This window comes from Talpa occidentalis, unplaced genomic scaffold (genome assembly GCF_014898055.3).
Source record: "Talpa occidentalis isolate TD23 unplaced genomic scaffold, MPIMG_talOcc4v2.1 talOcc4.16, whole genome shotgun sequence".
NCBI classification, from domain to species: Eukaryota; Metazoa; Chordata; class Mammalia; order Eulipotyphla; family Talpidae; genus Talpa; species Talpa occidentalis.
Window position 1 is genome coordinate 2,667,663 of NW_023601653.1, and position 27,479 is coordinate 2,695,141.

The window sequence follows — 27,479 nt, forward strand, 5'->3', positions numbered from 1 at the left end:
ATGGAACAATGGGTAGCAATGGGCAGCCTCAGCCCCTGCCTTGTGGGTCTTGACTTGTTCTCTGTGGTATTGGTGTGCCCTTGTGTGTATTTTATCAGTCCCTTCCAGAAGAACTTGGATAGGGCCTCCCTGGTGGTACAAGGGGTTAAGTCTCAGCACTGTGGACTTATCCACAGCCTTGGCAGCACGAGTTTGATCCCCAGCCAGGGAGCTACCCACAAGGTGCAGCAGACCTCTCCTGGCTCACCCGCTGCTCCCCTCTGCAGTGTATTTCAGTAGCTCTGCCTGTTCTGCTCCCCACTCTGTCTCTGGTGAATCCCCCACCCCCACACCTCTGGCCTGTACCCCAGCTCTTGTATGCATAAATAAATAAAATAAATTAAAAAAAAAAAGGACCTTGGGTAGTGTCTCATCTTTGCCATGGCAAACAAATCCGTCCCCTGTGCAAGTGTCACCTCTCTATAGGGCACATTTCCGGGTCGGGGGGCTGCATGGTGGGAAGGTGATAGTGTGTGATTTTTGCAGGGGCCATTCCTGTGCCCGCTGCCTCAGCAGGGCACACTGCTGTCAGCCCGGGGCACAGCTTGCCCGCCCAGTCTGGTCAGGAGAGTGTGTTGCCAACCTTTGGGATTTTTGCATTCAGTGTTATGAGTAACCTGAGGTGATTAAAAATGCAGGGAAGGGGCCTCCCTGGTGGTGCAGCGGTTGAGTGCTGGGTTGTGAAGCTGCCCACAGCCTCTGCAGTGCCAGTTCGATCCCCAGCTGCTCCCCGGCCACCGGAGGAGGGTCCCACATGGCGTGCAGACCTCTCCTGCCGCCCGCTGCTCCCCTCAGCAGTGTCCTTCGGTCCTTCTGCCTGCTCTGCTCCCCGCTCTGGCTCTGGTGAATTCTCTCACCCTCCCACACTTCTGACTGTACCCAGTGCATGTATAAACAAAACAAAACAAACAAACAAATAAATAAATAAAACTTTAAAAAAAATAAAAAAAAATAAAATGCAGGGAAGGATGTGTAAGTCAGATGCAAATGTTATGCCATTTTATAAGGGGCTTGAGCACCTGAGGATGTGGGGGGACCCAGCACCAGTTTCCCCTGGATCCTGGGGATGGCGGCACTAGGACTCCAAAGTTGAGGATCCAAAGTCTACAGAAACCCCCCCCGTTCCCAGAAAAGTCCTCAGCTGCTTCTGAGTAGCTGGAGGGCTGCGGTTGAGGACGACTTCCTTTGTCTCGTGGGACAGATATTTAACCTTTCCGGAGGAAATCTGAGCTTTTGGCCGAGACACTTGGTATCCTCTCTGTCCTAGGAAATGTAGTGCCTGAATAGTATTTAGGTCTGAAGCTCCTTTGGAAGGACTGCAGGAAAGGAGTCGTCCACGTGTTGGATGACAGCTCCCCTGAGAGAGTTAAGTCTCTCAAGCCCCTTCCCAAGGCATTTCCACGGAGATGGGGGCTGTCCCTGAACCCCCCGGGAAGAACAGTCCAAGTTATTGGCGAGAAAGGTTTGTGTCAGGCGCCTTCCACTCGACGGCAAGAAGGTTCCGTGGCTCCGGGAGGAGGGGGTGCAGAAGAATGCACCTTTTAAATCAAGGACAGCAAACCCCTCGGTGTGCCCAAGGATCTGAGTGGGAAGAGTGTGGATTTGGGACTAGAGGGTGCCGGGGAACCACTGCCTTATTTAGAAGGCGCAGGTACCGCACCAATCGGTACTCACCACTACATTTTTTTCCAGGCAGCATGGGAGCATTGCGCAGAGCCTGGCAGACTTTCGCAGGCCACGCGGGAGACCGGCAGGCTGAGCAGTGCGAGGCCGGAGTCCTCAGCGAGCGTCAGGTTTGATAGGGTATTGTTTCCTGTTTGGGTAAGTTTCAGTTTTGTTTTTTTTTTTTTTTTTTTTTGTGGGACCCTCGCCAGTGGCTGGGGATGGAACTGGCGCTGCAGAGGCTGCGGGCAGCCTCCCAACCGAGCGCTCAACCGCTGCGCCACCAGGGGAGGCCCCTAAGTTTCAGGGTTTTTAAGTTGGGTTTTTACTGGAATTGCATTTATAGCTTTTCCAGGTACCCTTTGACCCCAAGCCAAGGGATCTATTTTTTTCCTCTGTTTCTCTGGGTGTGGGACAAATCTGATCTGATTCGACGATGGCTCGGGCAAAAAGGCCGGCAAGGGCTGGCGTCTCCATGGAGGAAAACTGCGTGCCCAGCCTCGTCATTAAATCTCTCCCTGATAGGGCCTCCCCTTGTGGCACAGCGGTTGAGCGCTGGGCTGCGAAGCTGCCTGCAGCCTCTGCAGCGCCGGTTTGATCCCCGGCCACCGGCGAGGGTCCCACATGGCGCGCAGACCTCTCCTGCCGCCCGCTGCTCCCCTCAGCAGTGTACTTCATCAGTCTGCCTGCTCTGCTCTCCCCGCTCTGGCTCTGGTGAATTCTCTCACCCTCCCGCGCTTCTGACTGTACCCAGTGCTTGTATAAATAAATAAATAAATAAATAAATAAATCTCTCTCTGATAAGGGAGTTGGGCAGCTGGGGTAATAGGGGGAAAGGATGTTAGGGGGAAGGGATGTCCTGAGCTAATTCCATGCAGGCTTTGTGGACGCCACCCCCACTCCAGACCAAAGCCATCAGGACATTGGGAGAGACAAATCCCGTCACCACCAAAGGGAAGGTTGTTGGGACCTGAGGGTGGGGTTAAGCAGCCAGGTTTGGTATAAAACCAAACAGGATCTCTCTCTCGCTCGCCTCCTGGCTTCACGGCTGGTGGCTCGCGGCCAGCCCTCAGAGCGCCATTTGGGATTCCAGGTCGGCAGATCGGGTGGGACGCATTTAAGACTTTATCTCCCACTTTTCTCCTGAGTTGTACATTTCCTCATTTGCCCTTCCCTTTTATGAACCTTTCGTGTGCGCCTGCAGTGGAGTATTAGTAAGTCCCTTTAAGCGTGCGGGTGAGGACCCACAGCCAGGCACCCCGTTTTGTATCGGGGCTGCCCTGGAACAGAAGGAATGAGAGAATGTAGAGTTGGACTAAGAACAGGGTAGAGGTTGGGTGGATTGATATTTTTGTAGTTTTCCACCTGCTCCTACTACATTTTGTGAGGAAGGGAAGGGAGGTCCAGTACAGAGTAAGTGGGTGAGTACAGAGTAAGCGGCTCCTGTATCAATCAGAAGATTAATATTCTTACCTGCGACATCCAGGTTACCCCACCCCAGGCTCAGCCATGGAGACGGTCAGCTGGGGAGCCGGCGTCGTCCTTGGGCCCTGTCACTTGTCGTCCAGGAGGCGGGCTGGCGGCTGAGGGACCGGTCCCTCCTCCCTTCGGAGAAGGGGGCAATCCCTTTTCCAGTGGCCTTCCTTTTTGCAGCAGGGGCACGGCCAGGTGGATTTCTGGGTTGTGTACAGTTTGTGCTGCGGCGTCCCGTCTTGTTGCACCTGCAGCTCGGGGCCGTCGAAGCTCCTCTGTTCTTTCTTCCAGGCAGGTCAGTCTTCTGTCTTGCTGAGCCTGGTCTGCAGGGCGCCGGCAATGGCGGCGCCTGTTGATTGAGCTGCCTTTTCTCACTCACCACAGCCTTCCTTTCCTTCTCCAACCCTGCACTTTGGTCCCTGTTATTAAGGATTTTAAAAGCCGCTTCTAAAAGCTCGTGTGGCAGAGTTTGGGGTCCCATGGCTAGTTTTTGGAGTTTTCTGCGAATATCTGGTACAGACTGACTAATAAAATGAGTCCCCAGAATCACCTCACCCTCTCCCGTATTAGGATCCCTGTCGTTTCTTCTTCCTGAAAATTGCTGCAGGGCCATTGTGAATTCTCCTTTTAGCATGATAACTAGCTCTCCTTGGCTCACTTAGTGGTATTTAACCTGAAATCTCATTGTCTGATGTTAAGATTATGACTCCAGCATTGTTTTGTTTGTAATTTTCCTTATACCTCTGCCCATTCTTTTACTTGAAACCATTTAAAAATCACTGTTTGAGGGCCTCCCCAGTGGCGCAGCAGTTGAGCACTGGGTTGCGAAGCTGCCCGCAGCCTCTGCAGTGCCAGTTCGATCCCCGGCCACCAGGCGAGGGTCCCACATGGCACACAGACCTCTCCTACCGTGCCCGCTGCTCCCCTCAGCAGTGTACTTTGTCAGTCTGCCTGTTCTGTTCCCTGCTCTGGCTCTGGTGAATTCTCTCGCCCTCCCACGCTTCTGACTGTGCCCAGTGCTTGTATAAATAAATAAATAAATAAATCTTAAAAAAAAAAATCACTGTTGGAGGTATAACTCTTTCAGAGCTAGTTTTTGCTTAGGATCTAAACTAAAAATCTTTTGTCAAAGATAATGGAGTGTAACCATTTATATTTCTGAATAGAACAGTCTCTTCTGCCTTGTCCCCTCGTGCAGGCTTTGGAGGGACTATATTCTATTTTTTCCCCAAAGGAGTTTTTTTTTAAGATTTATTTATTTATGCATACAAGAACTGGGGTACAGGCCAGAGGTGTAGGGGGTGGGAGGATCCACCAGAGACAGAGTGGGGAGAAGAACAGACAGACTGAATGAATGAAGTACACTGCTGCGGGGAGCAGCGGGAGAGTCAGGAGAGGTCTGCTGCGCCATGTGGGTAGCTCCCTGGCCTGGGATCCAGCTTGTGCTGCAGTGGTTGTGGATAGCTTCATAGGTTGTGTCTTAATGAATCCCTTGCACCCCTAGGGGGTGGGTAACAGTCCACCCAAAGGGGAATGGCCCAGAGCAAGGCACGAAAGCTGCCCCAAGTCCAAAGCACCTTTCAGTGGGGACCCACAGAAAAGGATCAGAAACAGCCAGACAAGTCTGGGAGGAAAAGAGCAAAATCAAAGCCGATATAAAAGCTGCCATTGTCACCTCCCCACGGGTCTCACCCACATCTGTGTCGCCCAGTCCACAACCAAAAGGCAGGCGCAGTTTCTTCACATGTCTCTCGGCTCCATGCGCCTCCTCCAGGGCTCCTTCTGGCTCCATCCTGCTTCCTTCCTTCCTCAGTCTCCTCTGCAGCTTCTTCTCCTCCCTGCTCAGCTCCACCCTCTTTGGTGGGGGGGGGGCAGGGAACCTGGAACCTCCCCTTTCCTGGGGACCCCCCTGTTACAAGACCTCTTGTACATGTTATCTGTTTTTGCTTCTGAAATCCTTTGAGATCTAATTCTTTCAGCAATGTGTGCTCACTTTTCTCTTGAAATCTCTTCCTGTTGGTGAAGTCTGTTCCTTGTAAGTTGGCCTTCCCTTCTGAAATGCTTTATCTTCTTTAGTTCTTTCGTTCTCACACACCACCCTCATGTCCACCCGCCCTTTATCTGTTCCTTTCTAACCTAGTTCTTGTATTTCTGTTTTTGGCTCTTAAACTAGAATTTCATTTCCATTTTTTTTTTTTTTTGTCAATTCATGCTGTAGTTTGGATTAATTTTTGTTTTGTTTTGTGGCAATATTTTGTAGTGAATTTTCCTCACACATCAGGGAGTATTAGTGTTCCTTTCCCCTGTCTGTCTTGTAACATCTGTGCATGCACAGTATATTTAGTCCTTTAAAAAAGGGCTTTTTTCTGTATTTGAATTACTTGGATTTTCCTGGACCAGCAGTTAGCAGGAAGTCCCAGTGGAAATTGGGAGAGAGGCCAGGATAGTTCTGGAGGCTTCTCTGCTGAAAGCTCTCTCTTATTCCTTTGATAATGGCTCTTCCCCCTGTCCACACCTCTTTTGCCTTCCAGAACCCAACCTGGCTGCCTTCTAACTTGTTCAACTTCTTTTTAGAAGGGGTTGCTTCTGAGACATTCCACTGCTGGGCCTCTCTGCACCCCATTCTCCCCACCTCACTGCCAAAGCTGCTGGCATGCTGGGCTTTGGGCCATGCTTACGTGTGATTTTCCCCTGGCCCTGGTCTCCCAAAAGCTGTAGCTTGTAGTTTATTTTTGCTTCCCCCCGCTGCTCCCTAGGACATCAGCAGAAGAGAAAGGATTCAGCACAAGAATCTGCCTTATTCCTAACAGTAAAAGAAATGTCTGTCTCCCCAACTTTCCTGTTTGTAATAGTCCCCGAAGAGCAAACACTGCCTCCCTGATTTCTGGCTTTGAAGGAGGAACAGATTGTAAAAACAGGCATCCTTACAAAGATCACCACTTGCTGGTCACTGTCACACTTACTTCTTGCATAGAAATCATAATTTATGCCCTAAAAGATCAGAGGGTGTGGGCCGGTGGCCAGGGGACAGGACAGTGAACCCTCCAGCAGGATTTAAAAGCTCTAGACGTTCCCTTTATTTTATATTGAATAGCGTCTGAATTTCATGACCAAAAAGCTCCCCCACCCCTCAATTTTACGGATGAAGAAGCTAAGATGCAGGCATGGGCGCAGGTCATGTGGGTTATTAGTGGCAGATCTACTGCTGTCAGGAGGAAGCTGCCTTTCTGGCCCAGTGACCTTCCTCAGATACGTCACACTCCTCTGAGCCTCAGGTATCTGCTCATTTGAACTTATCAAGGAGTTGATCAGCCCTTGCCCTGTGTCTCCAGGTCAGAACTTTCGGTGGCTCCCACCCTGCCCTCACCCTCTTCCTTTGTGTAGAAGGAACCTGAGGCCCAGAAAAGAAAAATGACTTTCCCAAGGTCACATGGCCAGCTGCGAGCAGGTTTGGGCAGAGCCAGAAGCAAACGCCAGCCCCAGCACCTCTGGCCGCCTCTGACAAGTCACTTTTCTGAAAACTGAACAAGAGCTGCCGTTGGCTGGAAAAGCACCACCCACCCTCCCCGGCGCTCAGTGTGAACTCAGATGGCATGGCCGGGCCAGGGCCTCCCGGCTGCAGTGGGGCTTTGTGGCCAAGTGCAAGAGCACAGCGGGCCCCACCACCCCATCAGCACGAAGCTGCCACCACCGAGTCACCCAGCTCCGAGCCTTGCAGGTTTCCTCTCCCTGGCATGGGGTGCTGGTGCCCTTTAGGGGCAAGTGCTCACTTCCCTGGCTGGGGGAGCAGCTTCCTTGGGGTGTACAGACAATGTGGCCATGCCTCTTTCTCCCCATCTCCTGGCCCTGCTAGCCCCCAGGCCGCTGTCCTCTTGGGAGGCTCCCCCCCACCCCTCACCCCCTGCTCACATCTTAGCCCCCTGGGAAGGGGCATGTCTGCTTGGCTGATGCGCCCATCGTGATGGTCAGTAGCCAGAACTGAATCACATGCCCACCCCCAGAGCTAGAGAGTAGGGTCTGTGGGGTAGAGGGGTTCCCCAAGGAGTCAGGATGCTGTTATGAAGCGAAGGGGTGGACGCAGGTAGCCTCATGCAGGAGCCTCGCGCAGACGCTCTCTCGTGCTGTCATCGCACCTCACCCCATACTCACAGGCCAGGTAACGCAGCCACGCACAGTTCTGGATGCCTGTCCTCATGGGGTTATGCTCCCAGTAAACCCCAGAAGTGCACACCCAGACACGCGGTGCGTAGCGTCACTGCTGTGGCGTGAGCTCTAGGGGGAGGCTGGTAGACATAACAGAGCATGACCCCCCTGTACTGGGAACCCTTTCTCCTGCCCAGCAAAGGCCGCCAGCACATTCCCCATGAACTGCCTTGTCAGGGATGTTCAGGGCAACATGTGACCCCGGGGTCACCAGACCAGAGAGGAGGGGCCCCAGAGGAGGTGCTGGGAGACACTTCCACTGGCCCTTGTGCCTGTGTCCAAATCCCAACTTAGCCTCTGTCCCGGGCTCTGTGCTGGGGGCTCGGAGGGACTACCTCTGGTCCTCCGGGAGCCACGAGGCCAGCCCCCAGCCCGGCAGCAGGGTTCTGGGCAGGCTGGGCCTGACTGGCACTGAGGCTGTTGTTAGGATTGTTGTCAGCTAAGACCGGGATAAACCGGGCTGGACATGGGGGCCCACCGAAGGTCAGAGGTGCGGCTCCCCCACAGTGGAAGCTGAGGTGGGTGCAGGCTTTGAAGGGGTGACATGCACCAGGTTGTGGAGCCTTTTCCAGGCACCTAGGCCTGCTGCCTGAGGCCCTGCTCCCCAGTGGGGTGCCACTGGCCAGACCAGCAAGGTTTGGTCAGGCCCTGGGCCCTGTCTCCACCAGCCATGAATTTCTCCCCTTTCACTTCCTGCCTGTGACGGTTTGGGGTTCCTGAGATTGGGGAGCCACGGAAGCGTGTAGAGCAGGGTGTGACCGAGTCACAGGCTAACTGGCGCTGTCTCCCAGGTGTGGGGCTAGAACTGGGGGGTGGGAGGCAGCAGTGGTACGAGCCTCCACTGATGAGAGCCAGGGCTGGACGGCAGCTGCCCCCACCCAGGGGGCAGGAGCATGCTTTGGGCCTGAGGTCACAGGGGTATTGGACTGTGACCAACTTGGCCACATACACACTTTCTATTCCTGGGTCTCGGGCTCCAGCACCAAATATGGAGCTATCCAAGTCTGCTCCCTCGGCTTAGGTGGAAGCACCGGCGGCACCATGAGACCCCACCCTGCACCATGGCTGCGCCGGGTCAGCCCGCACCAGCCCACAGCCAGGGCCATCCAACTGTGTGTCCACTCCTGGGTGTGCTTCACCTTGCTTTAAAAATGCCCAGAAATGGGCCTCCCTAGTGGTCTAGGGATTAAGTCAGCGCTGTCACCACTATGGCCCAAGTTCGATCCCCGGCCAGGGAGATACCCACACGGCGCAGCAGCCCTCTCTTGTCTACCCGCTGCTCCCCTCAGTAGTGTGCTTCAATGGATCTGCCTGTTCTGCTCCCCACTCTGTCTCTGGTGAGTCCTCTCACCCCAGAAGTGCACACCCAGACACGTGGTGCGTAGGGTCACTGCTGTGGCGTGAGCTCAGAGGAGGCTGTGACATGATGGGGGTTGGCATTTTAAGGGAGCTGGAGTGGGCCCTGGCAGAAATATGATTTTTTCAGGGGCTGCCCAGATCCCAGACCCCCTTCTGGGGAGCCCCTTCCTAAGCCCCTAGCTCTGCACCTAAGCATGACCCTGCCCCAGACCCCAGTCTGGAACCCCAGTCTCTGCTCCTTCGGGAGATGATTTTTTGAATGAAGGCATGCGGTCAGGGGCAGCGTGGAGGCCTGAGACAGCAGCTGGGTTGGGTTTGAGAAAGAGCAGGAGGCTGGGAGACGGGGCAGAGAAGAGGCCAGGGGAGAAGTGGGGTGTGTGGACACAGGACCTGGGAACCCGCACCCCACGCCCTCGGGGTCTGCAGAGGAGTGGCACGGCCTCGCTTGCACTTTAGATGCATGTCTCTGACTACTGAGTGAGTCGATGAGAGGAAGCCCGTTCCCTGTGTGCCTACTGTGTGCCAGCACTGAGCTGAGCAGCAGGGAGAGGGGTCCCTCTGGCGAAGCCCCTCTCAGCATCCCACAGCGGCGCCTCCCCGGAAGGCACCTTCTCCCGGCCACCGGCCCTTTGCTCGCTTGTGTGTTCCAGGCAGTCAGGGGACAGGCCCCAAGCCTGTCTTATTCTCTTAAGACACCTGTGGGCTGTTGGCCCAGTAGGCATCACCCTAAGGACAAAACAGGGTCACGGACAGTCTCCCTGTTCTCCCTTCCAGACCTTTGTCTCTGAGAAGCAAAGTCCAGGGCAAGGGCTGGGGAAGCCAGCCTGGGCAAGGCTTCTGGACCGGGTAGGCATCCCCACGTAGCTGGAACACACCACCTTGACTGTCAGTGAGCTCGCCATGCTGGTGCCTTGGCCATGCAGTGCCTAGGCTGGCCCGAGCCCCGGGCCATGCTGGAAGGTCTCCCGGCTGCCGGGCAGTCGGCCCTCTGGGGGCAGCCCCAGGCCTGGTTGGAACTGTGGGCCCTCGGACCACAGTCTGCCCGCCTGGTTCTGACAGCCTCTCACGTGCCTGGCTGGCCTGGGCCGTGATGACTGCACTTTGTAGGTGGCACTTGGGAAACCCACAGGGGAGTCCTGCCCAGAGCTCGGCCCACGGCCCACTGCCCCCGAGGGAGGACACAGAGCTCTGACCCAGGGGCGGAGGGTCCACAGTCACTGTTGGCTCTGGCTGGTCTTGGTGGGGTTCTTGGGTCGTGGAGGCCAGCAGCCTGCCTGAATGTGGTGCCCGTCTCTTGCAGACCGGCCAGTTGCTGCAGGAGGCTCCTGGTGTCTTGGGAAGAGACCATGTCCACATCCCCCCACTGTCTGCCCCGGCTGCTCTGGGGCACCCGACGGGAGCGGGTTTGCACCCTGTTCATCATCAGCTTCAAGTTCATGTTTTTCATCTCCATCATGATCTACTGGCACGTTGTGGAAGAGCCCAGGAACCCGAGACAGCTCTCTAGCCCGCCCCTCGACGTGCCCTGCCCCCGCCTCCTGCCCCCCGCCCGGTCCCCCGGCAGCCCCCCTCCCGGCAACATCTTCTTCCTGGAGACTTCCCACCGCACCGACCCCACCTTCCTGTTCACATGCTCAGTGGAGTCGGCGGCCCGCGCTCACCCCGAGGCCCGCGTGCTGGTCCTGATGCAGGGGCTGCGGGCCGGCGACGCCTCCAACACCTCCCTGCCCCGGCGCCGGGGCCTGTCGCTGCTGCGCTGCTTCCCCAACGTGCGGCTGCGGCCGCTGGACCTGCCCGCGCTGCTCCGGGGCACCCCCCTGGCGGCCTGGCACGCGGCGGCCTGGCGGCGCTGGGAGCCCTACCTGCTGCCCGTGCTGTCCGACGCCGCGCGCCTCGCGCTCCTGTGGAAGTTCGGCGGCGTCTACCTGGACACCGACTTCATCGTCCTCAAGAGCCTGCGGAACCTGACCAACGTGCTGGGCAAGCAGTCCCGCTACGTGCTCAACGGCGCCTTCCTGGCCTTTGAGCGCCACCACGAGTTCCTGGCGCTGTGCATGCGCGACTTCGTGGCGCGCTACAACGGCTGGGTCTGGGGCCACCAGGGCCCGCAGCTGCTCACGCGCGTCTTCAAGAAGTGGTGCGCCCTGCGCAGCCTGGGCGACAGCAGCACCTGCCGCTGCAACAGCACCTGCCGCGGCGTCAGCGCGCTGCCCTGCGAGGCCTTCTACCCCATCCCCTGGCAGGACTGGAAGAGGTACTTCGAGGACATCAGCCCCGCCGAGCTGTTGCGCCTCCTCCACGCCACCTACGCCGTGCACGTGTGGAACAAGATGAGCCAGGGCACGCGCCTCCAGGCCACCTCCCGGGCCCTGCTGGCCCAGCTCCAGGCGCGCTACTGCCCCACCACCCACGCGGCCATGAAGGGGGACTCCTGATGGCCGCCGGGCCCCCCACCCCAAGGGAAAAGGGTCTCCGCCTTTCTTACTGGGGACGTGGAGATGAGGCCAGGCAACGATGAAGTTCTCTGCCATGAATGGAGACCCGGAGTCTAAATGAAGCTGCAGCAGGGGGAGCCTGGGGAGAGCAAGAGAGCAGCGCTGCCTCCCACTCTCCCAGCCCACGCTTTTATGAAAGACTTGAACAAAGGAACGAGAAGATAGCACGCGCTTGTGGTTTTGCTTATACAGATGAATGAGTTACTGCTGAAAACAAGTTTACCAGGTTGGGAGGGAGCACACGCCAGCACCTCCTCAGAGAACAGGAGTCAGTTCTGGGAAGAAGTTCTGTTTGCAGAACTTCCGAAGTCCTGGCACTCCGCGTACAGAGTCAACAGGTGCTCTCCAAAGACTCCAGCTCCCCGCAGGGCAGCAGGCTCCCGACATGTCAGCCCAAGGAGTATTCTTGAAGGCACCCTGGGACCTGCTCCTACAAGCCAGTGTGAGACTTGTGGGGATGCCCCCTGGGCCAGCAACGGTCTCAGTGGAGGTGACAAGTGCGGGGACGGCCCCCCAACCAGAATCGGCAGGAGTGAGCTGGGGGCATGTGAGGCTGACATGTCAGTGTAGATGCCATGTTCTGGCACCTCCTCTGGGCAGGGAGGGGCCCAGAGATGCCTCCTGGGCTGTGCCTTTTGCCTCTTTTGCCTCGTAGCATCATCTTTGCCATCAAATGAGCCAGCCTAGCAGCTGGCACCTAGCGAGTTACATGCAACTCACGGGGAATAGGCTCGGCAAGAACCGGGGTTTGAGCCCTTGGCTGGCTGAGGACTGAGCTCAGCGCAGGGAGGAAGCTGGCCAGGGGAGCTGTCTGGAGGAGCTGAGTCTGCCAGCCAGCGGCGGGGACGCGGGGGAGCTTCGACTTCCATCACAGTCTGGACTCCTCCCCGGACCCCCCACCTGAGCCCTCTGCCCACCTCAAGCTCCCAGTCACCTTTGCTCCCACAGCCCAGCTGTCCCCTCATCGGGACTCCATTTCTTTGACTGAGTCAGCACGAACCCCGTCATTTCAGCTGAGTCATGCGCTGAGTCTTCAGAACATCACGCCCCTCCCCGCTGGGCCTGATGTCTCTGGGTGTCCCAGCATCTGGGCGACCCCAGCATCATGAAGACCCGCTGGGCAGGAGGCGCACTGAGGGCCGGCGGCCGTGCTTCCTCCCGCCACTGGGGGCGGCGCTCAGCCTTGATGCCCACCTGGGGAAGTCGGGGTGCGGGCCCTCCAAGCGAACACACTCAAGAAGCGCTCATCCTACTGGGAGGACACAACAGGGAGAGATGATCCTGGAGGCTTAGAGAGAAATGAAGTGCCCCCCCAAGTGCCTGCGAGCCCTTATTCTATTCAAAATGGTGATGGGCCCAAACAACGGGTGCTCCCCGCGGCTGCAACACTCACCAACGGTCCTGAGGATCCATTTCGTGTTATGTGTATTTTACCACAATCATTTTAAAAATAATAATAATGAAGAGATAGGATGTGGGAGGCGAGGCCAGGAAGCAGACGGTCAAGTCCGTGGCTGAACTGGAAATCCACCCGACGGAGAAGTCTCCACGGGGACAGGAATCCCCAACCTAAATTTCCTCCAGTTTCAGGGAAGTTGAAGCGCCTTCCTTTTTTGCTGGCTACTTTCCGCTGATTTAATACCCTGAAACATTCTAAGGACCGACCTGTCTTGGTCACGCAGGGCCACGCTGGCTGCAGGGCATACGTGTCCGTTTAACGGGAAGTGGCGGTGACTGCGGGCCGGGCTGCAGGCGCCCCCCTTTATGTCACCAGTCCTCGCTCACTCCGCAGCAGACGGCTAACCCTGACTCTGCTTTGCAAGGTCTCAAAACACCTTCTTATCTGTGGTCACTGTCATGTTGACCTGGCCCCCGCCTTACACCTCTGTCCCCGCGGGGACTGCCCTGCCACACTCGTCTCCATTTCTGTCTTGCAGCTGGGACACCAGGCCCCATTCCCTGCCATTCCCTCCCTCCATCCCAGTTCTGCTTTTGTCTTTCCTAGCCCCACGTTCCCTGTTCCCCGCCTCAGGGAAGCCCTTGCTTGCCTCAGATGAGCTGATAGTCCCAGAATCTTTCAGGAAATCTTAGAAAGGAGATGAATTCAAACCTGGATATTTCTTTACCAGGAAACTCCACATCCTACCCATTCTAGGAAAACAAATAAATATATATATTTTAAATTACAGTCAATAAAACCCCCAAATGGTTCTGTGACGCTTTGGTAGAAAACCAACAACAACAGAGACAGCTTTTCACAGAATGGATTTCTGGTCATTGCAAAATGATCATAAACTGCCCCAACTTCCCACAGAGACTGAAAGGAAAAGGAAAATTCATTGGCAAACAGATGGGCTTCTTTTTTAAATTATTTATTTATGCATACAAGAACTGGGGTACAGGCCAGAGGTATGGGGGACGGTGAAAAGATTCATCAGAGACAGAGCGGGGAACAGAACAGGCAGACTGACGAAATGCACTGCTGAGGGGAGCAGTGGGCGAGGCAGGAGAGGTCTGCTGCGCCATGTGGGTTGCTCCCTGGCTGGCTGGGGATTGAACTCGTGCTGCAGAGGCTGCGGACTGCTTCCTAGTGTGGTGCCTAATCCCCTGCGCCACCAGGGAGGCCCCAGATGGGCTTTTAAAGCAGTCCAACCTTCAATTCCATTATAGAAGGTCAGAACCGAGGTTGAAGGAGTAAAAAGTTCACATGAAGGAAGGGCGGAAAAGATCAACCTCCAGTTCAAGGCCTAGAAATTGCTGGAAACCCCAAGCCAGTCCAAACCTTTCCCAGCACAGAGCACAGACTTTCAGGACTGGGAAGGACCATAGAGCCACCGGGCCAGCAGCTTACCCTTCATCCGAAGGTAGTTTTTAAGTCATGATACATTGTCCACTGCAGAAACCCTGAAATTCACAGTGGCTTAGAGAAGGTTGGTTTTTCTTTCTCTCAGGTAAGAGGCCAGAGATGGGCAGTCAGGGCTCAAAGGTTTAGCTACTTCCCAGAGTCATCCAAACATCCCAGGGTCTTGCTCCCCTGGTCCACCCCATGACACTCAACTTTCACCTCATGATCCAAAAAAGCTGCTCTAGCTCCTGCCATTGCCCCCAAACTCGACAGCAGATCTAACCCAGATTGCTCCCATCATTTTTATCCCACTGGCTAGACCTTACTCTCCTAGTTACAAGGGGAGCCAGGGGCCCCACTAAAATGTCTGTGCTGCATAGGACAGAAAATTGGTCTTGGAGAGAAACTGGCCACGTCTGAAGTGAGGGTTCCTGTGGGAACATGCTGGTCCTTCCATGACACACTTTTCCAGAATACACCCGCTGAAGTAGGAAGAATGTTGCATTTTGCTTTATTTGGAACTTGCTGGCATCTTGGGCGCAGTTTCACTTTGTTGTTAATGCCAGAACCACGTCCCAAGACAAAAATGTAATGGTTTTTGACTTTGCTGCTAGTTCAGAGGGTGGGGCCTATAGTCAGACCCATCAGGTTTTATTCTGAACTTTCTTCCTACAAGCTGTACAGCCTTGGGCGAGTTACCTATCTGCTTGTGACAGCTGCCCCAGGTGATGACTATGAGATTGCAGGTGGGGCACCCATATCTCCTGGCACTCGTGAAAACTAGACCGGTGCTGCCGTTTCTGTTATTACTCTGCCCCTGTGCCCCCCATCCTGTCTCTGAAACTCATTTTCCCCAGTTGTAAAATCAGGATGTGGTAGTTAGTGCCCCAAAATGGCTCCAAATGGTTGCTTCTCTCTTCGAACACACCTGCCAGCCCTCCTGTCAAGATGTGGTGCTTCCATCTGACCCCTTGAGCCTGGAGTGGGCCGAGGTCCCCACACAGGTGATGGCGGGCTACTCTGGGCCTGACTTGAAGAGAGCAGGTAGCTTCCACTTCTCCCTCTTAGATCCCACATGCCACGCCATGGGGAGCCCAAGCAGCTGCATGGATGGGCCCTTGTGGAGCAGGGTGAGGCCCCAAACTCGCCAACAGCCCTCAGAGCTTCCAGCCGGGGAGGGAGCCGCGGGGAAAGCAGGTCTTCCCTGCTGTCAACTCCCCTGCTCAGCGGCTGGCCGGAGCGGCTGACTGTGAGCCAGGAAATGACAGCTGCCTCAAGCTGCTAGATTGGGACTGTTCCGTTATGCGGGAGGAGAGGCTCGGAAGGCAATCTGCTGTGAAGCCAAATGCTGTCGAGGCAAAATCTTAACCATGTGACATTGGTTTGGGGACCAGACGGAAGGAAGGGCCTTGTGGAAAATGTTCCACAAAATTCAAGTGATTGAATTTTAAAGATCTCGTTTCTTCATTCGGGGATCCACGAATCAGGCAGCATCCAGTCAAGAAGGACTGAGGGTAGAAGGGAGCAAGATCAAGGGGTGACGCTAGCGGGGCGGGGGGGGGGCGCTGTACAAGGCCACCGTCCTCGAGGGGCTGGCAGGGGCCCAGCAGGCACCTGCCCGGACCAGTGCTGACCCGGCGTCCCCTGGCTGACGCGAGGGGAGGCCACTTCTGGAAGAGGCTGGCGCTTGAATCAAGTTCAGTCTCAGTCTGGAGATGTGGGGCTTGGCATACGTGACTCCATTTGGGCCTGTTGTCTTATTTTTAATAAAACTGTGAGTGAAAAGCTTCAAGCACAAGGGAGCTGTATCGGCTGCTGCAGGGAATGGGACCCCAGTCACGTTACCCAGGTTAGATGGGAGCAGACACCTGCTTTCATCTCCTCGCGGGTGAGAGAGGGATCCCACCTCAGGGGCACGGGGATGGCACGAGCATGACACCCAACACTGGGCAGAGGGACGGACAACAGTTTATGCCCCCCAGGGCCCCGTTCAGCAAGCAGGCCCAGCTGAGGCCGGAGCGCGCGCCGGGGGGGAGCCAGGCTGGGGAGCGCCAAGAGGGTGGGTGTCTCTGGCTCCGCGGGAAGATGCGATGAGCTTGTTTGGATAACTCCACAGGCTGCCAGGGCTGTGAAGCCAGCTACGCCAGGCAGGTGGATACTGCCCCAGGTCCGGGGGCTAGGGAGGACCTGTGAGCCAGGGACCTCATCCACGGGAGCAGAGCTGGGGCTGGGGTCTTGCCATGAGGCCACGTGAGGGCCTCCTGATGCCAGCAGAAGCCGAGGAATCTAGCCGACCTGCAGATCCAGCGGCGGGAGCCCCAGGCCCCATGCTGACGCGCCGGCTGCCTGCAATCAGAGAGGGAGAGGAGCCCGGGAAGGAGCTTCAGGTTTGAGGTAGAATGAGGAGGAAGCAGGAGCCGGCACATCAGGCCCATCAAGCGATGGTTTTACTTCCTTCTTGAACAACAAGGTTGATTTCTTTGATGATAAAATTAACCTCAGAATGCAAGTTGAAAAATCTTGGCTGTCTTGGTTCCGAGGACAGAGCGCGGCGCGGTGCTGTCTGTGGGAGCAGCTGAGTAAATGCGGGGCAACCAGCCAACAGCCTGGGGCCCCAAGGGCTTCGTGGGATCCCAGAGCAAGCAATCCCTGCCACAAGCAGGGCCCCAGGAGCTGAGATGACCACCAGCTGCCATGAAGGTATTTTCCAGCAACTGTGCTTTTTTCCTGGTACCACGTCAACAGCCACCACATTGCTTTCCAGAGAAAATGGTGTGGAATGGCGCGGCTCCTCCTGGGCCTTCCATGGAGGGGGTGGGCAGGTCCAGCCCCGCTCACTTAGCAGGTGTTCCCACCTACGCCTTCTCGGTCAACTCACATATCCCCTCATGAAGTTGTTGACTTTCCCATTCTAGAGATGATGCCTCTGAGGCTCAGAGGTGGTCGCACAGTCAAGCTCGAACGCCCGTCCCGGAGGACAGACTGCTCTGAGCCGTGAACTGTCTCCCAAAGATGGGGAGCAGTTACTTGGGGGACCCAAAGAAGTCCCAGATCGTAGAGGGGGTGAAAATACCTGGTGCTGCGAATTCTGTGCATGTCGCATGCAAAAGCCTCCAAGTTCACCTGGGACCATGAGCAGGGTGGGGGCGGACGCCCCAACCCCCTAAAAATGGGAATGCCGACAACTTCGTAAGGGGATATGTGAATTGACCCAGTCTGAGGGGGTCAGACGGTCAGACCCTCTCTCCACAGGGCACCTTCACGGCGTCATAGGCGTAACCACTGTGCGCTGCCAGCCACCCCGCAGCAGCCCCCCGGGCCGCGGGCCAGGCGCCGGGGTCTGACTCACACCTGCTACGTGACACTGCGTGAGTCAGTGGCCTCCGTCTTCTCACCCGTGAGGTGACGGAAATACAGACATCAGCCTCTCCGAGCTGTCGGGAGCCGCCAAGCTGTTGAGGCAGGTGCCCTGTGCCAGGCATCAGGCCTGCACGGTCCTTTCTTATTAGGTGATTATTATTTGATAAATAGATGGGTGGATGTAATAGCAAAATTATAAAGTAGACAGCAGAGGCTGTGATTAACCCCGCCTTACATGTGACTAATGGAGACTTAAGGGCATTCAGAAGGTTGCCAGAGACAGAAGAGGGATAATTATGCTCATTTTACGGCTGAGAAGACTGAGGCTCACGATGGACACGAGCTCAAAGTCGGTGTCTAAGCCGGGCCCCTCTGGCCACCCCCGCCCTTGCTAGTGTCCCTCTTTGGAACGATAAGTAAGGACACAGGACTTCCCAGCAGCCGCAGGTGACCCTGGCCCAGCTTGGTTCCTCTAGCTGAGTCTGCCCAGGCCTCCCCGGCCAGGCCTCCCGGCCCAGGCTCTGCAGCAAGTCCCCTGGGAAGTGACTGGCACGCCCTCCCCCGTCTCCACGTAGCTCAGCACCTGTGCCTGACTGGATGGAAGGAAAAGCGGGCTGGGCCCACAGATCCAGGATCCCACCCTCACCTGGCTGGGTTAGAGGGCCTGGCTCATGCCTGAAATTCCTCCGTGACCGCTCCCTTGGGTCTACCTGTAGCAGGTGCTTTCTCGTAAAACGGAAGAGTCCCCTGAGGGAGGACTGGTAGGAACTCTTATTGCGTAGAAGACAGAGAGGGAGGGGCTGGGCCCTTTTTTCTGGATTTTTAGTAAAAAGAAGCAATTGGTTTTGAAAGGAGGGACATGGAAAGGTATGGAAGACTGAAGAGTGAAAATTTCAGGGGGGGTGTTGAAGTCGCCTGAGGGGCCTGGGGGGCTGCTATTAGGAAGCGCTGGTGTTTTACCAACCCCTTCACTGCACCTGGCCTGTCCTCAGCACCCCAGGGCACAGCTTCCTCCAGCCCTCCAGGTGGGGTCACCGCGGCCTGGCCCTCTGCCTGCTCTGCTTCACAGACCCGAACAGGGCCCGAACAGGACACCCCAGGGTGTCCCTGGGGTGCAAGAGAACTAGGGGGCAGGGAGAGAACTAGGAGCCCGGGTGGGGTGGATAATAAATGGAATGAAGAGGCTGGAGGGAAGGAGCAGGAGCGGGGTGGGGGTGCGGGAAGGGTGCGTGGTGGGGACACAAACCTACCCCCTCCTTCTTACCCAGGGCTCCCCAACACCCCACCCCCACCCGCCATGCTCCAGGCGCTTCCAACTCTCCCACCTCCAGGCCTTTGCTCAAGCTGTGCCAGCTGCCCAGAACACCTTCACCCGATATGCTCTACTGTCTCCCAGGCCCTGGGCGGGCCTCCCACCCTGGGCAGTGTCTGCCCAACACCCGAGCCATTCCTGGGGGTCCCCCTTCTCCCCAGCGCCCTCCTCAGGGTCCGCCCCCATTCCTCCCAGCCGGGGGTCTGCGGGGATATCAGAGGGGAATGAACTGGAACATCTCCCGGAGCAGCGGAGATGGGGGCGCGCTGGACAAGCCTCAGGGACTCATACCCCAGAGAGGGATGGGAGGGGGCCTTATTTTGCCTGGAAGACCAGGCCGCCCCTGGTGCAGGGAGTCTTTCCCTGACTCGGGGGTGCCCCCTGGAGGCCGGAGCCTCCCAGCTGGAGCGCATCCCCCCTTTTGTGTGCTGGCATTTCTGATCTCAGTCAGGGAGCCTCCTGAGACCCCTCTAGGCCTGGGCTCCCCTATTCCGCCCTCTCTCCCCCTCTCCCCTCCACATCTTCGCGTTCCTGGAGATCAGAGCGGCCAGCAGGGGCAGGTCCCGCGGGTCCCCCCATCACCAGGCCTCTGCGTCCCAGGGGACGCGGGGTGACAGAGCACCCCGAGGGCGCGCACACCTGCGGGGCGCACGCCCCAGGCTGGTCCCGGACGCTCGGGCGCAGCAGGTGCACACCCGCGAGCGTGCGGGTTCTGCGTGGACACAGGCTGTCAGGTCACGGCCGAAGACGAGCAGGGTGATTTCTGGCTGGGCCTGGTGAGAAGCCGCCAGACCCTTCCAGTGGGAACTGGCGCTCCCAACGCAGGGGAGCGGGTTCTGGCACTCGGTGCCCGCTGGCGCTGGGCTGGGTTTTGGGATTTGGGGGGCTTTAGTTGTTGTTTTCTTTCTTTCTTTCTTTCTTTCTTTCTCTCTTTCTGTCTCCCTGTCTCTCTTTCTCTCTCTCTCGTTCTTTCTTTCGCCATTTGGATTTTTTTTTTACTTCTCCAACAGATAATTTTTTTTTTTAAAGATTTTATTTATTTATGCATACAAGAGCTGGGTACAGGCCAGAGGTGCGGGGGGTGAGAGGACTCACCAGAGACAGACCCGAACAGGGCCTCCAACATCGGGTGTCCCTGGGGTGCAAGAGAACTAGGAGTCCGGGTGGGGTGGATAATAAATGGAATGAAGAGGCTGGAGGGAAGGAGCAGGCAGAATGACTGAAATCCACTGCTGAGGGGAGCAGCGGGGAGACAGGAGAGGTCTGCTGCGCCATGTGAGTAGCTCCCTAGCCAGGGATCAAACTCATGCTGCAGTGGCTGCGGACAGCTTCAAAGGTGCGTCTTAACCCCTTGTGCCACCAGGGAGGCCCTAATTCTATTCTATTTTTCTTTAAAGATTTATTTATTTATTTATTTATTTATTTATTTATCCAAGAACTGGGGTACAGGCCAGATGCGCGGGAGGATGAGAGGATTCACCAGAGACAGAGTGGGGAGCAGAACAGGCAGATCTACCAGGGGAGGCCCCAGATAAATTATTTTTTTAAGCAGTGGATTTTTTTTTAAATTTATTTTATTTTTATTTTTTAAAAAGATTTATTTATTATTTACACAAGCACTGGGCACAGTCAGAAGCGCAGGAGGGTGAGAGGATCCACCACAGCCAGAGCAGGGAGCAGAGCAGGCAGAAGGACCGAAGGACACTGCTGAGGGGAGCAGCGGGCGGCAGGAGAGGTCTGCGCGCCCTGTGGGACCCTCGCCCGGTGGCCGGGGATTGAACCGGAGCTGCAGAGGCTGTTGGCAGCTTCGCAACCCAGCGCTCCACCGCTGTGCCACCGGGGAGGCCCTAAATTTTATTTTTATATTCCCCATACAATTGCAACCCTCTTATTTTGAACCCAATCCCTCCTTCCCCGCCCCTCCCCCCCAAGCAGTGGATTTTAAGGAGGGAAAACAGGGCAGAGATGTACGGCCTAGAAAATAAATGCCAATGCGCTAACTGGTCTGTAACCACACCTCTGAGGGCCGGGGTAGGGGCTGCTGTCCCTTGCGCCAGCTGAGGATCCAGGCGCTGGCTTGGCATAGGGCTCACTGGGTGGAAGGGGCACGCCCAGGCTTTAACCCGAGCTGAGCAGAAGGAAGGCCCGGCCGGCCGGGAGGCCTGCAGTGTGGACTGGAGGAAGTGTGTGCTTCACGTTTATCCAAACACCCACATTCCCTGCCAGCGAGGGCTGATGGGGCCCCTTGTCAGGTTCCCCCTTACCGTGACCCGTCCTGGTGGCGTTTGGTGATTTAACTTGCCTAATACAGAGGGTGTTGGCTGTCTTTTCATCGGCTTATTTGAAACCTCTATATCTCCCCCCCACCCCACCCCCACCCCCAGCGTGAAACCTCGAGATCTTTTTTGATGAGGTGTCTGGTTCCAATTTTTACCCCCCTTTTTGGCCCATTTTAAAATTGGGTCGTTCTTTTGTTTTCTTCTGGTTGAGCTGAATTCTTCGCATATTTTGGACAAGTTATTTCCGACATGTATTTAAAAAATATTTTCTGCATATCTGTGGCTTGTCTTTTCATTCTCTTGTTGGAGGTTTTTGTTTTTTTTTTTTTAAGATTTATTTATTTATGCATACAAGAACTGGGGTACAGGCCAGAGATGCAGGGGGTAAGAGGATTCACCAGAGACAGAGTGGGGAACAGAACGGGCAGATTGACTGAGATACACCGCTGAGGGGAGCAGCGGGAGAGTCGATCGAACTCGTGTTGCAGAGGCTGCTGATAGCTTCATAGCGCTGTGTCTTAACCCCTTGCCCCACCAGGGAGGCCCTCTCTTGGTGGAGTTTTAAGGCCCACATTGCCCTGCTCATACCCAGCCTCTACTGCAGCTTCTATCAGCAATCAAGAGGATTTGTTGATGTCCATGGATCTGCATCTGTCTTCTCTGTGATTTTGAACTTGGGAGGGAGGCGGGGCAAGGGAAAGGAACGTACTCTTACTGAACCCTAAAAACCCTACTTCTTTTGCATTAAGTGCTGTGATGAAGATCAGATGAGTGAGTTTCTATAAAGCCCTTGAAACTGAATGTGGAACATACGATGCTTAAGTAGCTTGGATAATTAGAATTACAAGCATTACATCTTTTAATAGCTAATAAAGTCAGTCCTTCCTAGCTATTTTCACATTTTGCTCTCCTAGAGAAATCATATGGTTTTCTTCAATATCCCGTTTGGATTTATTGACTGCATAATTAAATTAGGGGAAAAAAGGCATTTTAATGGTGTTGGGTTTCTTGACCAAGAGGAAAGCCTGCCTTTCCTTCACTCTTCTCTTATGCCCTTGCCCTTCGTTTTACTTTTTTTCCCCCTTCGAGCTATTACGGGTAAGGTCTTTCCTTCCGAGACCTAATGGACCACTACAAATCTATAGCTGCATCGAGGCAATTGATTGTTCTAAATAGACTACTTGGGCGGGGTGGGGGCAGTTTTAGGCTCATAGCAAGACTGAGCAAAAGGTGCAGAGCTTTCCCATACAGTCCTGCCCCGACTGTACACGTGCACAGCCCCCCACTTGCGTCTCCCTCCCCAGGTGAGCCTGCCTGGACGCGCCACGACCATCTAAAGCCCCACACCTTTTGCTCTAGGCGCGGACCCTTCCATGAGTTTCGACAGATATCCGATGAGCCGTTCCCACCATGGTGTCACGCAGAGGAGCCTCACTTGACTTTTTTTTTTTTTTTTAAAGATTTATTTATTTATTTACACAAGCACTGGGTACAGTCAGAAGCGCGGGAGGGTGAGAGGATCCACCAGAGCCAGAGCGGGGAGCAGAGCAGGCAGAAGGACCGAAGTACACTGCTGAGGGGAGCAGCGGGCGGCAGGAGAGGTCTGCGCACCATGCGGGACCCTCCTCTGGTGGCCGGGGAGCAGCCGGGGATCGAACCGGCGCTGCAGAGGCTGTGGGCAGCTTCACAACCCAGCGCTCAACCGCTGCGCCACCAGGGAGGCCCCTCACTTGACTTTTAACGATGAACTTTTTTCTAATCTCCTTAAAGTTTCATATTTAAATTGATTCTCTTAGCTCTTCCAAGTGACCATCTAAAAACAGTGGTGTTGGGCCTCCCCGGTGGCGCAGCAGTTGAGCGCTGGGTTGTGAAGCTGCCCACAGCCTCTGCAGCGCCGGTTCGATCCCCGGCTGCTCCCCGGCCACCGGAGGAGGGTCCCGCATGGCGCGCAGACCTCTCCTGCCGCCCGCTGCTCCCCTCAGCAGTGTACTTCGGTCCTTCTGCCTGCTCTGCTCCCCGCTCTGGCTCTGGTGAATTCTCTCACCCTCCCGCGCTTCTGACTGTACCCAGTGCTTGTATAAATAAATAAATAAATCTTAAAAAAAAAAACTATTAAAAAATAAAATAAAAACAGTGGTGTTTTGCCCAGCATTCCCCACACATCACCCTTGTCCTCGATGCAGTGGCTCCTCCAGACCGGTGTTAAATGGTGACAGGGCATCCTTGCCTTTTCATGGACATAAAATCTATTCTTATTTTAATTGTCATTTTCTAAAATTAAGAATGGATGTTGGATTCCACCAAATGCCTCCTTAGCATCTATCAAGATGCTCAGCTGACGTTTCTCCTATAATCAGTGGTAGATAGGATTCTCTACAATTCAGCAGACAAGGCTCAGAGAGGTCAAGTCGCTTGCCCAGGCCACACAGCAGGCAGGTAGCAGAGCTAGGGTCTCTTTCCTTGAATCCCTGCTCCTTTTCCCTGGCCCAGGTGCTTGGAAGTCTTGGGGCCCTGCAGTCCCTGGGACATCCTGTATCCCTGTGAAGGGGGATGAGCACCATAACAGGGGCAGGATAGAAGCCCAAGGTACTTCCTGGAGGAAGTGGCAAGGTAGGCAGGACTTGGGAGCAAGGTTGAGGGAGCCAAGCAGGTTGGGGAGAGGACTGTGTTTGGACAGGTGTGTTCAAGGCTCCTGTGGACACTTGATTTAATAGAAGCCACTCAGGAAATGACCGATGTGTCCACCAATCTAGTGGAACAAGTGAGATTCTAATCACAGAATGGGGCTGCAGGCAACTAACACAAGGACAGGCAGCCTCCACATGCTGTTGGTCTAGATAAATGGCCTTGTGTGCAAAGGGATTGCTTCGCATTTTATTCAATTAAAATATTTGGTTTCATTTTTGGTGAATTTGCAATGACACCCCAGTTCCAGCCCAACATCCAAGGGTTTGTTCAGATGAGAAGGCTGAATATATTTACATAGTTGCTTGATCCTCTATGAATATCCCAAGCTCTCTCCTTGTAGACACCCTCCGCACCCCACTGTAGCCCCAAATCCTTTCCTGGGTCAGTTTCCCTTGGACACCCCCCCATCACACTAGTTCCAACAAGCAACTCCAGGAGCTGTCTTCCTGCACATTGGTCCTCCTGACCCCTTCTGGTCAGTTCCCCCCACCCCCACACTGGGGGTCACTCACACGATGCCCGCCTGCCTGGCTCAGCTCCACTGCAGCTTTGGGACTGTGTTGTTCAGGGAGGCAGCATCACTGGGGTGGGGTGGGGGGAAGGACGGTGGGCAGGAAGGGGCCTCCAGTTAGCTGAGGGCTCCTGGGACGGAACCCCAGGACAACGCTGGGTGTATGAGTGACCTGCTGAAGTCCCGGAGCAGGGAGGGGGATGCCGGAATGGATGGGGCCGCCCTTATCCGCCTCTGAGGTAGGATCCTGCCATTTCCCGTCTCCTCTCGTGGACAGCCTAGAATTGGCCACCAGGGGGCGCAGGTGGCCTTGGTGGGCTCTTGAAGCAGGATGGGGAGCCTGTGACTTGAGCTTTGCAGAGAGATCTCTGACCCAGCTTTGCAGAGAGATCTCTGACCCAGCTGGCCAGGGATGTCTCTCTGGGGACCCCATGTGCCTCCTCCTGGCGGCAGCAAGCTCCCGGCCTCTCCCTCCTTTGTCCTCTTCCCCCTGGCGCCATCTTGCCCAGAGCTGCTCTCAAGCTTACAGGCCTGCCCGGGTCAGGACTTGGGAGCCCGGCACCCCACCTTGCTGACCTCTCCCCAAGCCAGCCCAGCTGTCGGCCACGTCCCCTGCCTCTCCCAGCCCCTCAAGGCCTCCTTTTGCATCTCCATCTTCGCTCTGAAGCCCGCCCTCATCTCCCTGGGCCTGAGCCCCACCCGGCTCCCAGGCAGGTCAGAGGAGCCCTTCCTGTGGGGTCTGAGTGCCCCTGCGGGTGAGGGGTGTGTCCACAAAGGACAGGGCTGCTGGGGGCGGGACGGAGGCTGGCGGTGGCCCCATCCAGGACCACGGGACCAAGAGGACAGGCGCCCTCTGCTCTGCTAACGGGACTCCAAAGGCTGAGTGAGGACCCGAGTGTCCGGGTCCTGGTTTACACAGCTGGACACGCGGGGGTGGCATCCGGGGGAGCAGCTGAGGGCTGCTGGAGGCCTGCAGCAGGGCACCTCTACAGGGAGGGCCCTGGCTGCCCCAGCAAGTCCTTCCCAGGGCCGCTGGGTGGGTGTGACCCTCTGTGGGCAGGGCAGGGGGGGGTTGCCTGGGTTGCTTAGTGCTCTGTGGACTGACAGACTCACTAACGTGGCTTCCCTGGGGAGAAAGTTCTCTTTCCGGCCCTCTGATGGGGCTAAGGAGCAGCCTCCGTGGGTGCGCGGACCCCAGCCGCCCCTGCGACCCGGGCCGGGCACGCACGCTCTCCAGAGGCGAGGCTGGCCAGACTGGAGGTGCAGTGGCTAGAAATCAATCACATTTCTATGGCACTTACCTTTCTGGTCACTTTCTATTTCTGGCAAGTGGTCCTTGTTCTCTGTTTGCAATGACATAAAGTTTCCTTTCATGAGGAAAAAAGTGAATTGGTTTAAGGACGTAACAAAAGGGGTGAGGCCTTGGGGGACAGAGCTCTGAGGTGCCCTGGCATGACTGGTGCTGGAAGTGGAAAACACGCCCCCAGGACCCCCACACCAGCTAGGGTCGCTGACCCCCTCGTACAGGTGAGGAGCTGAGGCCCTGAGCAGGTCACGACGCAGAAAACCCCTTGGCTGGGCAGGGGGAGCCGCCACCAGCCGTGCAAGACCTGGGCCGGAACCCTGGGCCTGGGGACTGGGCTCAAGTGCCAGGGCCTGAGCAGCACTTCAGTCTCCCACGCAGGCCTGCCAGGTACCCGTGTGCGGAGACGCCCTCAGGGAGGAGGGGGCCCAGGCCGCAGGAGGGGCGTGTGCAGCACAGGCAACCTCCTCTCCACTCAAGTGGGAAAACAGACTCCAGCCAGGACATGCCTGAGGCCACGCAGCGGGTGGGCGGGAAGGGCCATCCGGTGCCCTCTGACTCAGGAGCCGGCGTTCCTTCCTCTGTGCAACTCCCAGGTGTGTAGGGGTCTGAACCCTGAGGCCCACCCTCAGGGATTGCACTCAGTGCAATCCTTGGCCTTGCTCCTTTCTGCCAGGCTTGCTCCTTGACGCAGCAGAGCTCGGAGAGCCTGGGGGGCAGCCCCACCCACAGCCCTGGGTGGCCCCTCCCTCCTCCCAGTCTCTGTGGTGGCCTCTGGGAATTGGAGCTGTTCACCTGGGCCGCCTCCAGCTCAGGGATGCTGCGTGCACCCCAGGAACTGAGACCCTGCCCTGAGCGCGCACCCCCCCGCCCCCGTCTCCTGACAGCCCCCCAGCCCCTGGAGCGCAGGAGCCCATCATGTGGTCTAGACCTTTCGTCCTTTGCAGCTGGCTGGGGGACAGGCAGTGTCTGCAGGTCACTGACTGGTGTGACCATGTCAGTAATGAACTGTTCCTTTGAGCCTGAGTCTGCCGGAACTCGACATGCGGCCTCCCTTCCAGACCTTTCTGGAGCCTGAGGGTGCAGCCTGGAAACCGGTGGTTCTTCTTACCTAACCCCCTCTCCCGCAGGGAACCTGTGACTTCCAGGTCCCCCCAGTGCAGCTAGGACCTTCCGAGGCTGGAGATGTCACCTGACAGCGCGGCCCTTCCGGGTTTGCACCATTTGCTCCCCGTAGAGCCGTCATCTCGTTCGCCTGATTGGCAGAAAAATATTGAGACACTTGCCTATGTCGGGCTTTTCCAGGGTGGTGGAGTTTATTTTCGCGGGAACCACTCCGTTGGCCCTCGGATTTCAGCAGCTTACATAACACTTAGCATTGGAGCTTCTAGAGCCAGCTCTCAACAGGCACAAACCGGTTTGGAGACAAACACCCTGGGCTCGCTCAGGTGGGGGTGGCCTGGAGAGGGACCAAGTAGGGCACCCCAGCACCTGTGCTTCAGGCTCCCTGGGGGCCCGGAGGGGTGCGGTGCCAGGGGAGGTAGGGGGGGGTCCTTCCTCTATTTTGTGTCAGCTGCTGGGACCCTGGGACCACCCTTGTAGCTGATAATGGGGTGGCCCCTGCCCTGTCTCTGTGCAGTGAGGGGGCCGCCGGGCACTGCTAGGGTCCTGCAGATGACACTGTGCCCTCGGAGCCCTCCCCTCCTCACACCAGGATGAGGAGATAGAGTTAGGGCTCCTTATCCTTGTCGCCCCATTCCCATCCCACACCTGGTCAGGAGAGACTCTGGGAACTGACAGGGCACCCCGTTACCAAGACTCATGTCACCCGTTCTTTTCTTTCAGATCGAGGTGGGGCAAAGCAAGAGAGGCACACTCCTCAGGCCCCAAATTGAAGGGGGCACCCAAAAAGCGGTAAACAAGACAACGCAGTCAGCAGCAGGCACAGGG

General features: G+C 56.3%; 1 protein-coding gene across 2 annotated transcripts; it reads left to right on the plus strand.

The window, feature by feature from the left end:
* The first annotated feature begins 1,754 nt into the window (after nucleotides 1–1,754).
* A4GALT (alpha 1,4-galactosyltransferase (P blood group)) lies at nucleotides 1,755–27,479 on the plus strand. Of its 2 annotated transcripts, none has more exons than XR_008552107.1 (2): nucleotides 1,755–1,860; nucleotides 27,375–27,479. XR_008552107.1 is itself a non-coding variant. In XM_037513424.2 (2 exons), exon 2 carries the CDS (start codon nucleotides 10,083–10,085, stop codon nucleotides 11,169–11,171), a length of 1,089 nt encoding a protein of 362 aa, XP_037369321.1. In that variant the 5' UTR covers nucleotides 1,755–1,860; nucleotides 10,037–10,082; the 3' UTR covers nucleotides 11,172–13,586. The 2 variants fall into 2 exon arrangements, 1 of the variants encoding a protein (XP_037369321.1); XM_037513424.2 differs by lacking the exon at nucleotides 27,375–27,479 and adding an exon at nucleotides 10,037–13,586.